Source organism: Apostichopus japonicus, chromosome 11 (assembly GCF_037975245.1).
Source record: "Apostichopus japonicus isolate 1M-3 chromosome 11, ASM3797524v1, whole genome shotgun sequence".
In the NCBI taxonomy this organism is placed as follows: domain Eukaryota; kingdom Metazoa; phylum Echinodermata; class Holothuroidea; order Aspidochirotida; family Stichopodidae; genus Apostichopus; species Apostichopus japonicus.
Window position 1 is genome coordinate 10385543 of NC_092571.1, and position 18907 is coordinate 10404449.

Consider the following 18907-nt stretch of genomic DNA (forward strand, 5'->3'; position numbering starts at 1 on the left):
TGAAGATGTGATGTAGCCAAATACTTGTACTAAGTAAAACACATGCACACAATGTCATCAAGTTCTACGCATGCACTACATGCTGATATACTGTACGTACCTCACCACACTAAATACGTACGCTGGCTGATGCCGAACGTATCAACATTGTTATATTCTCGACCGTCGCCTTCGAGAGAAGAACGCAAGCTAGTTAGTCGTGATGAGAAGACTTTAAAGACCGCTTGTTAAGGATAGAAATAACCTAAGTTACACTGAAAGATATTTGGGTGCTAGGAATCGTGAGATTCTGACTGTTTATTCACAGAACGTCAGGAAAAGGAAGGTTTTGCAGTCGTGGTCGTGAAACGAGGTCTTCCATTGTGCATTACAGTTGGGGACACGAACCTCCATATTACAACCGAAACGAGACTGCGCATGCATGTTACACTTGCCTTCCACTTGCCCTCTGTATGCAAATGAGTTCAGTGCAATCTTCATGTGTTTGTAAACAAAATGGGAACACTCGTTGCAGCGGTAGTGTGTCTTCACGACCCTGGATGCTGAGCTAGAAGTAGTGGTACCGATGGAAGAGTGAAGATGTCGGCAGCTGAAATCATTCGAGAGGCTCATCAAGGAGATGCCTGCAAATTGGCATCAAAAACTTTGGGTGAAAAGGTACATTTGCAGACAAGCTCTGATATATTTGCCCAGCCTTCAGACTACAAAAAGGATGGCTTTGGATGTGTCTCCAATAGTTCAAAAGTTTCGCAAAAAGAGTTGTCAACAATTGAAAACGTTGAAACAGCTAATAATAGTAATACCTCTGGACCAGAGCTGAAAGATGGTGGGATAACTCCATCATCTTCATTTCATGGAAAACGAAAACTTTCGCTTTCAGTGGAGAACAATAATAAGAAAATTCCCAAGAAGAGAAGAAAAACTGTAGAAAAAAGCAATGTAAGATCTGTAAAAAAGTTTCTGTTAGGCGGGAACCGCACAGACCCATTGAACTTGAACAGCTTAGTTGATGAAGAAGTATCAAAGATTGCCAATGCCCAGACACCAATATCTTCCCCATTGCCAGAGAGAAACAAGGATCCAGACCCGGTTATTGTTCCTCAGGATCTGCGTGATCCATTGAAGTTAAACAGTGACACAGATGAAAGTAATCCCAGTCTCACAAAAGTGGTAGTTCGCAAGAGAAAGAGGCGCAATTCCTTTCGTAACCCCACAGCAGACGATACATCATTTGAAGAGGATACCAAGTCGGTACAAAGAAACTCGTTGGAGAAAGAGACTTTAACGATCGACGTTCGGCCCCACCAAGCAAAGCATCCTATTGTCGATAAAATTGTATCACCTGTCATTCCAGAAGCGTGTAGAAAGCGCAAGCACAAACGAAAGTCAGATCCTTCACCGACTGTTTCAAAAGTTTTACTAACGGATGAGGAGGGAAAGCCTTATGCACCAGTGAAAGCAAAGGACAAGAAAAATGATCATAAGAGCCCAGAAAAAGCCAGAGGGTCATGCAGTGAGGAAGTCTCACTCCCCAAGTTTAGGGACAAAGGAGAACAATACCAATATGGTAATTATGTGGGTTACTACGGATACAGAAATGCAAACCAGAAAGATGTACGTCTAACATACTTCAGACAAAATTGGTTTGAGGGCAAAACTTGCCTTGACATTGGCTGTAATACAGGTCATGTGACCTTGTATGTTGCCAAGACTTTTCAACCAACAAAAATTGTTGGAATGGATATAGATGCTAAACTTATTAACTTAGCCAGGAAAAGTGTGCGTCAGTGTTTAGAAGACATGTTGAAGTCAAAGGGTGGCTTTGGTGGTGGGAAGTTCCCAGTTTCTATGAAGAAATGTTATGGTGCTCTACCAGCATTGCAAACAGTGCCTCAGTTACAAGAAGGAAACAGCAGCTCTGCAAAAAAGACCCAAGATCTCTTCCCAGGAAATGTTTTGTTTCGTTGTGTAAGTACAGCAGTGAAGTGATTTAAGATTCTCTGCAAATACCTTGCTATTTTATGAAATGGAGTCACTATGACTTGCTAATACTGTAAGCTTTCCAAGTTTCAAACGGTAAATACGAGTAGGAGGATAGTGTTAAAATTGTAAACAGTGTATTAGGTTTGGTATTAAACTTGCATTGCCATGTAGGTTGATTGCACATCACTGCTTAGGCCTACTGTAAATGCAAAATTTATACAGAGTCAATCTTAAACTGTTATTACACTCAGTCTCAGACCACCATGGGACCTCTAAAACCTGGCTTGGAAGAAACAGAACTTTAGGTGCAATCATGTTTGGTTTATTAAGCAGATTTTCAATCCTCTGAAAGTGTAGGCTGTCCAAAAAGTGTTGGCCATGCTACAGCATGGCCAAACTTCTAGCAAGTTTGTAAACTTGTGGGTTTACTGTTGAAGAGTGAGCATTCATAATCTTTTATAATTTTTGATTCCTTGCTGATGGAGATGGTACAGTATATGTGTGGGTACAGTATTTGTGAGGGTGTGTCGCCTTGGCTTGCAAACACTATATAACTCAAAAGAGTACATGGTGCTTCATTTTTAAACTTGATATGTGGATAAAGCTTAGTAAGTAGACTGACCTTATCACTTTCCATGAAGGTCATTGGAGGTCACCATTTGAGGTAAACAAAGGGTAAAACTCAGAGAAACTTGTAAAACGGGGAAAACTTCAAAACAAACCATTGGTTAACTTCATACCTGGCATGTGGATGTACCTTTGTCAGAAGAACAACCCATTTTGTTTATCTTGAGGTTCAAGGTCATGAGAGATCAGAGTCTGAAATGTGTATTTAAACACAACACTGAGTGTTTACTTTGGATGAATTCATGTAGACCCACCATATTGATTTCACTGAACCTATAGTTTTTGTGGGAGGTCAAGCGTCATCTGCAGTTATCAGCATTTGGTCAAAGTCTAAAAATTCTGAAAGTTCAAGTTATTCCAGTGTAAAGGTAAGGTGAGCTTCTGTTGTTACTAGCTGCATTCAAAGGTCATTGGAAGTCAAACTTGGAAATACAGTGTTAGTTATATTAAATGTTCTTGAATAATTTTGTACTTTAGGAAGCATTAGTACAGCTAATTGGCTTTTTGGGTAACTAATTTTGAAAAAGACAAAAGGTTCTAGATGTGCATGCTAAACTGATCAAACTTGTGCACGAAGCAAGGTACAGTACTGAAGATTTTAACACAATAATGTAAAGAGCTGATAAACTTATGTCTGTTATGTGATTATTTGAACTTAGATTGAATTCTCTTTTAATAAAGTTACAGTAGATTTTCCTTCTATGTTTGGTAGACGTCAAATCGGGTATTAATTTGGGACAAAGAGAGTGTCATTGTGTAGATGAGACATCTCTGGCATAGTTTGATTAAACAATGGTTTTGTCCAGACCACAGTTCTGCATGTTATTGTTTCTAAGTGTATGGCAGATTTAATGACAGATGTACTACTGTATTGTTAATTATGTATACCAAACATTAATTTATCAATTCATTGTCATCACAATGAAGGCTGTCAACACTGACCTCTTACAGTGGATTGTGAATGTGAGATCATTCATGATCTGGCCATGTGGACAGATTTATTAAAAAACTACACCATATGACGTAGACATTACCCATTGAGGCCACATTTATCTTTATAGTTTAAAAATTAGTCTGTACATAGCATATTAAAATTAATTTGCTTAAATTTGTACGGTGCAAGTTGCTGATGCAATATATTTCTCAACTGCAGTGTGATTTATGTGAAAGTTATCATATTATTGTACATGGCTATGAAAAAAGCTTGTGACTTGCATTCAATATTAGAAGTAGGATAACCCCTATTTCAATACTCCTCAGGCTGTATGCTGAGGTTGTGTATTTAAACCATTATCTTGTATCAGTTGTACTGGTAGTCAATAAAAATAATTGTAACCTGGGACAGTGCACAAGAATCATAATTTACGTTCTGATCAATAGCCTTACAGTATTTCCATTAGACTATAATACTTATATTACAAGTGTCTCATGATCAAATTTTCAAACATTTTGATGCACATTCAAATTGACACTATATCCAGTTTCCTTATTATGATGATGTGACAGTTTGATATGTAGCACTGTCTTTGATTTTGACATCAGACTGGGCTGGTTATAAGGTTAATGTAACTATATGGCCTGCGCTTGACTTATACTTAGCTAAAGATGTATTCAAACTGAACGGAAGTGTCTAAAATTGTTTCAGGAAATGGTATAGAAAGGTTTGCAGGGTATTTGTCATCAACTCTGTAATTACAGTATTTTCTACGTGCTCTGGCCATTGTAGTACAAAGTTACTTACATTGGTGTAGGGGATGAACTGCAACATTGAGACTATGAATCCATTAGCATGTTAAAGGCATTGAAGACTCGCCCCAAACCGGGTGCCGCCATCTGAAAAAGTTAACTTCCTGTTGCTTGCAAGTAACGTTTTGTTCGTGTCGCTACAAAATGCAGACAGTAATGAAACGTGATACCTTGTTATCTTTAGCTGGACCTGAGATGTCCATCGCTGTATAGTTTATACACTGTGCTGTGGGTATTGACGGCAGCTGTATGTACTGACTGCACACTAGTGTCTAATTACCGACGGTAGCAAGCTGTGTGTGTATTTTCTGGGATGGTGGTGTCTAACACTTCTGTTACACCTCAATCGATACTAGGTCAGATTACCGGCATTTCGTTAGACGTTTCTTTTTGCGCGAGTCTTCACACCCTTTAATACTCTGGGATCATTATGAAGTTTGTGTCTAAAAATCTACTTACAGGTCACTGAAGTTCCATTGTAAGGTCACTTCAAGAGGCAATATTGATTATTGACACATTATTTTAAATGTTTGTTGATGTTCTTGTAATCTCTGTGAGCCATTTGCCACCTACTATTATGTGGTAATGTGGTTACGGAGGATGTTAAAAAGTCAATTCTTAATGAGTTATGTATTTGGTAAGGCAAAGTTTTTAGATACCGTTGGTTAATGTGCTCGGTGCATGTCTTACATGCACTTTGCTCAGTTTGCTGGAGTAAATCTATATATATATATATATAGTAGGGAATTATAAATCTATTACACAACAACTTTCTGTTCAGTGGAAACAATGTTCTATTTTTGAGGCTGATGCAGGCCAAAAAATTATGCTTTTCCTTCCATCCAGTTCAAAGGTTGTAAATATAATCTCTCTGTAAAGATTATTGATTTAATTCCAAAATACAGTTCATGCATGAATACATTTGAAAGGATCCTGCTCCATAAAGGGTGGAAATGAAAGGTCATGTCCTGTAATAGGTATTATTGTAAAACCTTGTGAACAAGGTATGTCAAGGAAAGATCATAGCCAAATATTGGTGGATATGTAAATATGTACCCCATATTGAGTATACATACCAGCTACATGTGCTTCTGATGGAACTCGTGTAAGGGTCAACATAGGTCAAAATAAGGAAACCTTGTCAACAGATTTATAGATTTCAAGAACAGAAAATTGGATGGATCTCACTCATAATATATGGGAAACTATTCAAACAAGTCAAAGGTCATATGAGTTATAGGTATTCCGTGGTGAGATGCACTAGCTTGTTAACATGAGCTCACAAGAAAGGCTATCCTGTATTTGACTCAGTTTTCCCCAAAAGTAAAATAATACGGTTAATGTTCGTTGGAGGTCAAAATTGTACCAAAAGTCACTAAAATCACTGAAAAGAAGTTGTCAGGGACTTAGTGTTTAAGATTGTGAGAGGTACTATAAGTTATAGTTTCCACACTCTGGTAAATAACAAATTATTGTTATGGTCACTTCTTCTCACTCCATTGAATATTTAGTGGAAAGAAATGGTTATATAATCAACTGATTATTAGACAATTTACAAGATGCATAACATCTTGCTGAAAAGTTGTCATAAATAAAGAATATAATAGCATTTTAAGTACATTGCAAGTAATGCTGATTAATGCAGGTACATTGTGAACATTCTGCTGTTTAAATGGTCATGATATTTTCAAATACTGTAAGATCTGACAGTTGACAAATTTCAAAAGATAGACCAGAGGGCAGAGGCATACCCAATGTGAGCTTGAAGCAAAGAGTTGTGATGTCACATATGTGAGCACTTTATGCCTTATATGAATAATATATACACACACATTTACTGGTATTTTGGTAAGTTGAAAGCCCCATCCCATCATCTTAGGTCATAGCAACAAGGTGATAAAGGAAGGAAGGCAGAATATTTTATTGTCATTGTGCAACAATGATGTCCCGGTTTGATTCAAGTTCACTTGTCATACAAACTATGACAACTTCATTTATCATCATGAGCTTAGATTATGTCTCTCTTTTATCAATTAAAAATGTAATATAAAAGAGCCACGTGGTACCCTCGATGTGTTATCGCCAGATGGACTTGGCACGGTGTAATCCTGAAAAGGACAAGCTTAATACTAGTCTGTCTTTTGATATCTGATCACTTGGTGGCATACGAACTTTCACCAATTGATACTGTAGTACAAAATTTATTTTGATGTTCCTGGTACTATTGTACTTTTTTCTGTACATGTACTGTACTAGAAGCTACTGGTGTCAACTTTTAAGAGAAGCAGTGTATTCTGAAATGTTTGCCCCTTTTTTTTCTCTGCAGGGTAACTTTGTTCTTAGCAAAGACGAGCTTCTGAAAACTCAGAAGGAAGAGTATGAGACAATACTGTGTCTCAGCATCACAAAGTGGATCCACCTGAACTGGGGTGATGATGGCTTGAAACGTTTTTTCCGTCGTATATTTCTAGCCCTGAAACCAGGAGGTGTATTCATACTGGAACCACAGGCTTGGCCTTCATATGCAAAGAAGAAGAAAATGACAGTAAGTCTCCTCTCTCATTGCACTTGGAAGGCTGCTACAGGGGATTGGTAGTGTTGTGGGGGTGGGGATGGTGGGGGGGGAGGGAGGGTGGGGGATGAGAGATGAGAGGGTGTGTGTGGTTCAGGGATGACTTAAAAGAAGGGTTATTGAAAGGCAATGGTCATTTGAGAAAATAAGTCTATAAATACTGTAGCAAAGTAACATTAAAACACATAACATGCTTAGCAGTGTACTGTACTGTCAGACACTGCTGCTGAAGTGATTGTGTTTTTAACTTTCACCGTCATTGTAACTAAGTGCTAGACATCACCTTATCAGGCGCGGATCCAGAGGGGGGGTCCAGGGGGTCCGGACCCCCCTGCTCTTGGCCAAAAAAAAAAAAAAAAAAGGAGAAAAAAAAAGAGAGAGAAAAAAATAATTTCATTAAATGCCAATTTTAAACATGTAGGACGTCAGAAGGGCGGTTATCCTTACAAGTCAGCCAGGTGTGTCTTTTCCGTCAAATGAACTATAGTGTGCATGCGTGCTACACGTGCCAAAAATGCCTAAAATTCTCAATTTTCAGACCGAAAAGTTTCAAAATTGAGGTGGTGTTCGAGAATTTCACAATGGATAGAGGGAATCCCACTCCCCTTAGACCCTAGGATCACTGGAGGCCAAACCCCTCACCTTTCCAGAATCCTGGATCCGGCCCTGCATCAAACAGTGGTGACGGAACGGGAGGGGGAATGGGGGCTAAAGGCATTATGATTTTTGTATCATCTCAACTCATCAGATATGTATTACCATATTTCATAGATTGTTTTTTTCTCATCAATTGAGAAATTGCAGACATGAGATCCATATTTTCAGGCTAGGTACATGCAGCTTAGAATACTCGGGAAGTGACGTTTCCGGCCATCTGGGGGGTTTGTAAAGCCAAAAATTTTCTGGTACGCTCCGCGCCAACCGATGGTGGCGCTCCGCTTAGAAAGTCTTACGTTCAGGCGCGGCTGGACCAGTCAGACCCCCCCCTGTCACAAATCCTGCATCCGCCCCTACTTATGTTGAAAAATGAACTGCATAAGTAACATCTGTTTAACCAGTGAAAAATCAAGCACAATGTGTTGAACTAGTTTGAAAAAAACTTGAGTGTCAAACATTGCCATTGCACTGCTCTGCAAATGAGATTTGTCTGGTCAAAAATTCCATACCAATTACGTGGACACTCCACAATGAAGACAATGTCATTAGAATAGGTGCTAAATGTTGGTTAGTTTCCACTGATAAAACTAGTTCAACATAATGGGAATGAGTGAACATGATTGAATCCAAGACAAAATTTGGCACCCTTCATAATATTTCGTACATTATTTGACTGTACGTAGAAGTACAAGGGTGCACTTAACATTTGGAAAGAACAACAGGGCTCTAAGAAGATTGGGATAAAATTAGGTAACATAAAGGTACCATGGTAACAAACAGTGACTGCTCTGAGTCTTGTCACTGTATTGTGAGGAGAAGACTCCATGGGAAGATTTATACTAAGGAAAGGAAGTAATACATAAATCAAACTTTGCACAAGAACAAGACCTTTCACCAGTAGGAGTAGCTGATTTATTTTGACTGAAAAAATGTGTATGGTTTAATGGTTAATTAGCATGAAAATTAAATTACTTGGGTGCACACAAACTGTGTTTATGATATGAGCTAACTGTAGCAAGTTCAAATTTTGTACATATTTTTTTCTAGCGTTTCTGAGAAATGTATGTACACATTCACTGTTTATATAATCCTTTGACAATTGAGAATCAGGTGGATTGTGACTTAATCTTCTAAGAGGGCTTTATAGTAATATAAACTTATTTTATTGCTACTTTTGTGGGTGCTGTGACTTAGTAAACTAACCAGTTAAGACCATATCTAGTTATAATTGGAATCTCTATGTGATTGTGAGGTCATAAGTTCATCACCATGGGGGTTAATGTGAATCAGTCTATTGTTATACTTGGTACAAGATGAAACAAACTCAGGAATCAGGACCACATCTAATGTATGCTGTGGCCTAGGGCAATGAATTGCTTATATAACTGAGGCATTATTCCTGGAAGGGTAAGAAAGGCAGTCCTGAATAGTGCAAAGACTACCCTCACAACTTAGACAGATGAGGGCACAGATAGAAAAACAAAAGTTGTTTAGGTATAGTGAAGTTTAAGGTAGCATACGCCCATTTAAAGCCCCATTGACTTACACACTAAATCACAAAAGTAATGTGGTCTCTAAGTCTAGATAGAAGTTTTCACTAGCTAAACGCACCCATCACCGGATAGCTGACAAGTTGGCCTTTCATGGCACCATCAATTTTCCATACCATGACCGCGCAGATTTGTTGCTATCCGAGCTGGAAGTTTTCGTCACTTGTAAACAAACCTCTTCACTCAGTAGTAAACAATTTTCCTACGCTGCTCCTGGGAGGCCTAAAGGGGTCTAAAATTGCCTCAATTGACCCAATTTTCTCACCACATGTACTTCCATTCATGCTCTTTAACATGCACGCCATAAAAAAATAGATCAGGATTGATAACAGGTCAAAAAAGATGTTCTCCTGCTGCTCTTTGGCACTTTTCCTGAAGGAGAACAATCGAGCGGATGGATATAGACTCTAATAGGAGTATGCCACCTTGGGGCAATTCTGGTGCACCATGTGGAAAGCTTTGTATGGGAGGTCTGTGGAGATCATTGGGTCAAATTGTTGAACCTAACATGTTAGTACCCTGGATAGGCCAACTAGAGTTCAAAGTCTTTCAGTTTCTCAATATGATACTACAAAATATATGTCTTTTCTTGTTACATTGTGAATTTTCTCAGACCTTGAGATTCAATGTGTACATTTGTTATGTTGAAATACCCCCAAAGGTACTGAGTTGGTGAAGTGGGAGAGGAATAGTTTATTTCTTACCATAGTACCTGGTTTAAATACAATAAGTAATACTTAACATGATGCTGCATGGTATGAAATTATGAATGGCTGTGCCAAATGCTGAAAAACCTAAAGAAAATGCCTGTAGATATACTTGTATGTACAGTCTTGCAATGGACGATTTGAGCCAACGATAACAAATTTTATCTAGGAAACTTGTTATAGTAGGTCTACAGTACATCCATGCATATTAGGTTTGACTACTTAAATATTTACTTCATCAAAAATTACAAATATGGGAGATCAAATCAAATCAAACAAGAAAATATTGTAACCTTTTCTGTAAAACATCAGCTAAAGACTAATGTGAACCTGTTGGGAGGACAATTGTGCAAAGGAGTAAGAATTAAACTCAAGAATGTGATCAGAGTACTGTATGTGTAAAGCAGTTAGCAAGTTTTCATTGAAGGTATTCTGCATTTTAAATTAAAGCCTATAGAAGCCGAGAAAACAAACATAATTACAAAATCACAAGAAATGTAAAATTACAAGATACAGTAGCATCAGGGTGGGGAAGGGGAGGGGATAGGGGACCGGACAGGGGCGAGTGTAAATCCAGTTGAATATGAGTGTGCCTGAAAACAGTACAGTGAGCAGTGAGCACTGTCGTTATGTACAGTAGTCAACATAATGCATTTGCTGCCAGTTTTGTGACAAACCTGAATAAGGTTATGATTTGTAGGTAGTTGTGTCATTGTGCTAAACTAACAACCATGACCCCTTCGTACATGGACTAACAGCTCAATGTTATAGCTAAGATCATTAATCAAACAGTGTGGAATTTTTGAGGTTTGGAGCATGTCCATATACAGTAGATCACCAAATGGTTGAAAAAGTGAAAATATCTGTGTCCAGACTATTTAAGGAACAAACTGAGTTTGCAAGAGTTTGCAAGACCTTGTAGATTTAGTTGTTTGTTAATTTATTTTAGCTATGATACCTGTCCCTAAGGGCAAATTGCAGGTTTGGCTGAGTATCTACAGTAATTCATCAAGATAGATAACGATCTGTTTCAAGCTTTTGTTTCTCCACCTTTGCAACAACTTGTTAGATCTCAGTGAATCTGTCATGTTTGCCACTGTTTTTTATTAGCTGCTTCTGTTGTGTAGTATCTTGTCTGTTTCTAATTTTAAGTTCTAATGGTGAATATTATCAGAATTAGCAATATTCCCACTCAGTCCCAGAAGACTTTGTTTGTTGCATAATAGGATAATGGATCAACTTTACCTTTGATTATAATGTATTAGAAATGTGATATATTTGCCTGGATTGTTTGTGGCGCTAAATGACACTTTCATACTCTACTATAATTTGTTGTTTTGTCTTTGTGAAAAGATGGAGATACTTTCTTTGTGGCAGGCAGAGAATTAACAGCTGGCTTTAAAGGTTGCCAATGGGAATCCATAAACTTGCAGCAAACAAGCTGAACTATACTAGTAATTTCTGTTCAGTCTGGTGAATGGAGCTGCTTTTACTGAAGTCAGTCAAGTGATATGCTGATAGGTCGTATTATTAAAACTAGTCAATACAAACAATTAACAGTGATTGTCAATGTTTCCTTACTATGTGGCGTGTTCAGTCAAGTGATATAGGCTGATAGGTTGTACAGTATCATTAAAACTAGTCAATAAAAACACTTAACATGGATTGTCAATGTATCCTTTCTCTGTGGTGTGTTCGGTCAAGTGATATAAGCTGATAGGTTGTATTATTAAAACTAGTCAATACAAAGAGTTAACAGTGATTGTCAATGTATCCTTTCTCTGTGGTGTGTTCGGTCAAGGGATAAATATAGGCTGATAGGTCGTATTATTAAAACTAGTCAGTACAAACAGTTTACAGGGATTGTCAATGCATCCTTCCCCTGGTGAGTTCGGTCAAGTGAAAAAAATAGGTTGATAGGTCGTATCATTAAAACTAGTCAATACAAACAGTTAACAGGGATTGTCAATGTATCCTTCTTCAGTGGTGTGTTCGGTCAAGTGAAAAAAATAGGCTGATACATCGTATCATTAAAACTAGTCAATACAAACAGTTAACAGGGATTGTCAATGTATCCTTCCTCTGTGGTGAGTCCCAGTCAAGTGCATCTCGCTTCATTACACAATTCTTCTTCTGCTTTCAGGAAACCACCTACAGAAACTTTTACAAGATCGAATTCAAGCCCCACGACTTCAAGCGGTTTCTTCTCAAAGATGTTGGTTTCTCCACTTGTGAAGTAATTGGGACACCAGTGAACCAGTCAAAAGGTATCAAATTACTGTTGTAAATGGTTTTGTCTTTATAGGGCAGAGAAGGCGGGTTTAATCCCTCAATTGGAGCTTTGAACGTTTATATCTCTTTCTTTAATCTGACCTTCTTTGTGACTGGCAAGAGTCCAGTTTGGTAAATGTTAATACTACATCGAATTGTAGTATGTTGTCCTAGGTTGTTGTTCAAAATATTGCCAAAAGAATACAGGCCGGTATTTGGATGTCGTCCTCAAATGAGTTGGTGCAGTTATTAAAAAAACATCTTGAATTTTCAAAATCTACACGGAAGATCTAATAGACGTAGTATTTCAAACTTTGCTGAATGCTGATAAAATGTACTGATCATTTTCATGGTACACACACCAGTGTCAGCTGAATGATGAGAGCTGATCTTCACAAACAAAATAGGTAAAGGCTTGTAAGGAGTGAAAGGGTGAAACAAACCAGCGCTCAGTTCATCCATGCTAAATGCTAACGCTCACGTACCTCTATTATCCAAGAGTTGACTCTATGTTCAATCGACCTCACGTCAGTCACCGCACAGCATAACCTTACTATCTACTATCAAACTTTTAAGTTATGCTTTGTTGAAATTGATGACATTGCACAATCCTTTGTTGTAGCAAGGTTACAGACTGGAGGATAAATGTTGGGGAAATCTTCATTCTCAGGGCATTGAGAGCAGTTAATGTGATTTACTGTTCCATCATCCTTCAAAGTGATAATATAAAGTAATATTCACTATGTAGAAACTCACGCCAAAGCAATGTTGTAATAGATATCAGCGACAGGAAGCATGTTGTTATTATTGCATTACTTATCCTTGTGGTACATATAAATTTCTGATATTCTTCCTTAAAAGTTTTATGCTGTTATTGATATGAATTATGAATATGATATGAATTGTTATGAATTATGTGGTACATCTCGTACTTGCTATTTAGACATGTCGACCCTTTATGTTAACTTTATTTTTCTTGCAGGCTTTAGGAGACAGCTGTTACTGTTTAAGAAGCTGAACCGAAGACCAGCAGATGCTCAGATTGCTCAGAGTATAGAGTTAAATCATAAGGACTCCTCAAGCCAATCTTCCTTGGAAAGTAGTAACCCTCCAGCTAGCTTACACTGTCTAGAACATAAGGAAGCTACAAAATGGAAAGACCGACCTAAAGAGGACAAAACCAATCTGTGACAAGATTGATTCACAGTCAGGCATCTAAAACCCATTCACTTTGCTGTATGTTAACACTGCCAGTAGAACTCAGCCAGTAAGAAGTCACCGGTGGTAAATACAGTGTGAGGACTTACTCGTTAAATAAGTGAAGAAACTTAGAAAGAAACTAAAGTTAAAATCAGAATTGTTCTAGACATGATATGTGTGATCAAAGTGAGACCGTATGTTGGAGAACACTTAGACTTAATGGAAATCTGAGGTAGAACAGTCTCAGTGAAATAAAGAGCAATAAATGCCAAAGCAAACAAACAAATAAACAAGTAAACAAAACAATACAAGGTAGTGGGAAGCAAAGCATTGAGAGTGAGTCCTTCCATTAAAGTTATACAATCATTGTAGCAAAGGGACTGAAAATTTACGTTTGTATGTGTAAGCATTCAATGAGATTGTTCCATTTAGCATGAATGCTCCCTTTTAAAAAGTGTATAACTTTGTGCTTGTGATACCACTTGTTTCTTCTTGGTTTTGGGTTACAGTATGTGGAAATATTTCTGTTTCATACTCACTGATGAGTTGCATGATAGTTTACCTATATATTCTCTGTGGGTTTGATTGTCACAGTCATCTACTTACAGTCAGGGGTGTCTGCAACAGTATATTTTGGGCTATCAGTTCAAGTTAACGTTTCTGATATTTGAATGAGGACTTTATTTTCATCACTGAGAAGTTATAGACTTAAAACAAGTTCCATATGGCAGAGGAAGCCTACAAGAATTAGAATCTCAACAATTACATCTAATATGCTTATTGTCTGATCAAGAATCCTGCAATAATAATGGTAGTTGTTAAGTTGCTTCTGCATTGCTGAGATGCTTGACCCTAAAAGGGCTTCATATCGCACAATAAAAGGTGGAATCTGGCCATTTAATTTCAATTTCACACAATGATTATCATTTGTATATTTACTGTGGCATTACAGAAAGATTGTTCTACACTGCTTTGATTTGATTGTGTTACGGTTCCCTTAACCGAACAGTGATAGTGTGTTACAGTCTCCCGAACAGTGATAGTGTGTTACAGTCCTCCGAACAGTGATAGTGTGTAACAGTCCCCCGAACAGTGATAGTGTGTTACGGTCCCCTTAACCGAACAGTGATAGTGTGTTACGGTCCCCTTAACCGAACAGTGATAGCGTGTTACGGTCCCCTTAACCGAACAGTGATAGCGTGTTACGGTCCCCTTAACCGAACAGTGATAGCATGCTACGGTCCCCTTAACCGAACAGTGAAAGTGTGTTACGGTCCCCTTAACTGAACAGTGGTCCCCTTTGGTGGCTGCTGAGTGAAGATATCTCATGATTGATGATAATTTATCAGAATTGATGTGGAACCATATTTAAAATTCAGCCCTGAATAAAGAGAGCAAGGGATAATTTGTGGTATAGCCAAAATGCTTCACAAGATGGTCGACATGCTACACAAACCAAAAGATACATATCAAATTATTAAACTTTGTAAATTAGAACATGGAACAATAAAGAAAACAATCGCAGCTGACATTATACATAAAACCCCAAGCTGAAAGGTCACTTTCTTTAAAAGCATATTATATAACAGATATATCTCATGTTGACATTCAAATTAGAATTAAAAAACCCCCACATAATACATGCATAGAGTAGCACCTTGTACATGCACTTGTCCAGAATGACCTTTAAACAGACAAATAGACAACAAGTAGGGTCATAGGTCAACTATATGTATGACTTGAGTAGCGAATCAAAGACGTGACTACTGCCACCACATGTTAGTGATGTTTTTAGCTTGCTTGGTACTAAAGCAATTCTCTGCCATGTTTGACTACAGGTGCTTATGAAGACTATTGATCAGGTACGATATTAGATGCCGTCCCTGCTTTTCATTTTACCAAGATTTTATTTATTTTATTATTTAGGATGAAACAAATGTGCCATAGCGTATGGTCTTGTTTGTTTAATGAGAATATCATTTAATTAATGGAAATAGTAATTACCTGTAAAGTCTCATTCCTGATGCTACTTGGAAGGCATATTATTTTGTATAACAAAACCACCGATTGAAGGAGATGTTTTGTTTTTGTCCCTTGTGCATATTTAAACCATACATTCCACAATCTCAGGAGCACACGTGGGATGAATTTATGTTCAGTCATGATGAAGATTTGGCGAGGTTTTGTCCGTGATAACCATATGATGGATGAAATATTCTTTATATGGTTATATACCACTAAAATATAACACTGTTGGTCATATCACATTTGTAGTTATGTTCATAATTCCACCAGGCATTTCATGAACAAACAATGATTCTAAAGAAGAATGTTTGTTGATTGATAGATTATGCAAATTTTTTCATCCTAAAGGGTTAGATTTTTTCCATAAAGAAACCATTTGCAAAATTGATAATTAAAAAATGATACTATCGTAGAAAAGCATAACTATTCTTGAAAATGGAAAGTTGCATGGATTTCAATCAACATGTAGCTCTGATTGCCTCACTGCAGAAATTGAAAGAATTTACACTTCATTGTTAATCTCTGATATCCCAGTATTTGTATCACCTTTGTGAATTGCTAAAATTACCAAGAGAAGAAACTTCAGAATTGTGCAAGTTACATAACTCAATTGTTGTTTGTTGCCTAGTACCAACTACAGTTACCATGTTGTCTCTGTTAAAAAAGTAGAATTGCATATCTCATTTTCATGCGGTATTGTGTAATTGCTGTCAGTTTGGGTTGCATGTGATGCCTGATTTTAATTGACTCTAAACTAAAATGTAAGTTGAATGATATACCAAGTTGTGCTTTTACGTTGTTCTATCGAAAGGGCATTAGGGATGCTTTACAAACACTTTATGTCTTTTATCAACTAACCTTTAGGGAGCAGAAAGGCGAAACTCGAGGGAATTAGGAAGAGAGGGCAGCATATAATGTTCTATGGCACATCAATACAACAAATGGTTACATTGTTTATTCAGCTTCTGATTTACAATGCATGATTCTATGAGGACATTAAAGTTGACTTTGAATGTAAGAGTGGGGTGGGGTAGTGAGTGCTTTTTGTCTTATCATTCATTCATATTGGTATTTTACTCTGAAGCCAAACAGAAGATGGGAAAAGATGTTTCAGGTTTATCAAGTTTCCTCTCAGTATAAGTCGATGATTCAAATGTCTCCGCTGAAATTGCTGTATTCCCACTCTCAGCTTAATTCTTTAGTATATCACACCGTGATGTCTGTGTACATTGAAACCATGTGCGTAAAACTGTCTGTCTGTGATACTCTTAACTTTGTAAAAGGTGCAGTTTCACAATCCATTTTAACTTGAAGCATCATTGCATTATTTACAAGTCAAACGCAAGATGACTTATTGTGTCACTCAGGGGGGTAGGAAGCTTCCAAAAAGTAGGGGGGGGGTTCACAACATCAGAGGTTGCACTTTCTCATTCCACAACCACCATTCGTTATGCTATAAACCGATACACACCGGCAATATCACTCAAATATATTTATGATGTGTTAGTATGCTATCAATACCATTATGGTGTACGTGAATAATTAAAATAAAATATTAAAATTAACAAAGGCTTAAGATACCCAAAAGACAGTTCTTCATCAAAGGGGCACATTTTACTTGGCAGAAGGGCACATTTGCTATCTTGGAAAAATAGTGAGGGAGGGGGGCATGCCCCCCCCCCGGCTCCTACCCCCTGGTGTCACTTACACTAATACAAAAATGGATGGATAAATTAATCACAAAGCAAACCTACAGTAGTGAATACATTCTTCTTGTTTTGGAAGAAGGAAACTTTCTCCCGATATTTTTTCAAATAGGCGGTAGTTAGTCTGCTAAATAAAGTACAAAATTGTCTAACACAAGCAAAGAGATGACATATTTTCATTTTGAACATTAATAAAATGTGGAACATCATGTCTGTTTACATTTCACATTAAAAACATCTTAAAAATCTCTAACAAAGATACAATTGACCAATTATTCATATTAACGGATGTATTGCAACATAACGGAAAAACAAGTGCTAGTGTTTATTTTTTCATTGGATACTCTTGCTGATGTTGGCTGAAATATTTAAAGCATTTCCTAAAGGGGTATTTTGTTTATTTAATAGTTGTCTGCAAGAAATGCGCCTCTTTCAAATATGAAAAGCTTTTTTCCTAAATCCTGATGTAATCAAATATCACAAATAGTGTCTGCTATAATAATGCAAGAAATCAGTCCATGATACAAAATGTGTACAACTACGTAATGTTAGCTAGCAAGGGGTCTTTTTAACCGAGCAGAAGATTTGTACATATTGTGAATTCTCTCTGCTCTCTGGGAAATTTCATTGGCAAGAAAATATTGATGCTGCTTTAAAATTTGGTTTGTTAAAGCAACCAATTTTCTTTGAATAAGCGAAGCTGTGCCTTGTGATAATCCCTTTGCTGGGCAGCTTATTAACTTAACTTTTGGTTTGATGAAGCAGCAATTTGCTTTGAATAAGCGTAGCTTTGCCATGTGATAATCCCTTTCCTGGGCAGCTTATTAACTTTAATTTTGTTTTTTGAGGCAGCAATTTGCTATGAATAAGCGGAGCTTTTCCATGTCATATTTCCTGGGCAGCTTATCAGCTTTGCATCTCGATATTCATTTCAGATGAGGGCGAAACATTTGTTGGTGTTCACTGGGGCTGGATGTGATTATTACCATTGTAGCAAAAAGTGAATTGGATGGAACAGTAAATTAAAATAGGAACTGTGGCTACCTTTGTGTGGCAATATCAGGAAGATATCTAACTTTTATTAAATACTGTCAGATTTTGATCAGCTCTGGATACCTTTGGTAAACATGGCATGAATTTCTGAAGTGGTGTTTAACTTTTCTACTGCAGCAATACCAAGCAGTGTTTGTTATTGGTATTAAACTACGGTTGCCCATATTGACAAAAATGCAGCTGATGTACTAAGCGTTCCGATTTGAATCAAATTGAAATTGGGACTTATTATTGTAATTTGATGTTTTTGTACCATGCATCTGACTCTTAAATGTTTACTCTAGGCAAACTACTATCACTTCAGTGGTTTGCATTCTCTTTGAGAATTGCTATGACGTACCCAGTAGTACCATCATTGAGCTGTACTACAAGCATTGAGAGGGATAATAACAAAGTTTTGACATTTAAAAACAAAATTTATAATACAGAGTAGCACATTGATCTAAATCAGACCTTAAAACCTTGTTCCATTGTTGAGATAATAATATTGCAGTTTATTTTTATTAGTGCAATATTCTGGAATGTTATACAAGGACTACACCAACAGTTGTTTTTGTTGTTTTTTCAACCAAAAGTGAAATGATTAGATAACCATGGAAAAAAAAAAATCTAACTTTGGGAAGGGATGTCTTTTTGTTTTAGTGAGGTGTGACCAAGTGACTTCATAAAAAATTAAATATCGATTTCAGTTGCAGGTGTTGGGTCCTGATTTAGTCACTGAAAAAAAGTGGTTTTGTGTATGACATCACAAGTTCTTACTCAATGTAATTTTCCAATTTTAATCAATAAATTTCAGAATCTTATGTGTTC

The 18907-nt window shown here is 37.2% G+C and overlaps 1 protein-coding gene across 1 annotated transcript; it reads left to right on the forward strand.

The window, feature by feature from the left end:
* The first annotated feature begins 101 nt into the window (after positions 1 to 101).
* On the forward strand, positions 102 to 18900 carry LOC139975735 (7SK snRNA methylphosphate capping enzyme-like). Its single transcript, XM_071983848.1, has 4 exons — positions 102 to 1968; positions 6683 to 6901; positions 11986 to 12109; positions 13096 to 18900. The coding sequence occupies exons 1-4, from the start codon at positions 580 to 582 to the stop codon at positions 13302 to 13304; spliced, it is 1941 nt and encodes a 646-aa protein (XP_071839949.1). The 5' UTR covers positions 102 to 579; the 3' UTR covers positions 13305 to 18900.
* The last annotated feature ends 7 nt before the right edge of the window (positions 18901 to 18907 follow it).

Excerpts from the sequence above, each read along its gene's own strand:
- LOC139975735 (XM_071983848.1), top strand. The coding sequence starts at position 580 with ATGTCGGCAGCTGAAATCATTCGAGAGGCTCATCAAGGAGATGCCTGC. Across the intron at positions 1,969-6,682 it reads GAAATGTTTTGTTTCGTTGT|GGTAACTTTGTTCTTAGCAA; the intron begins GTAAGTACAGCA and ends TTTTCTCTGCAG. Across the intron at positions 12,110-13,095 it reads ACCAGTGAACCAGTCAAAAG|GCTTTAGGAGACAGCTGTTA; the intron begins GTATCAAATTAC and ends TTTTTCTTGCAG.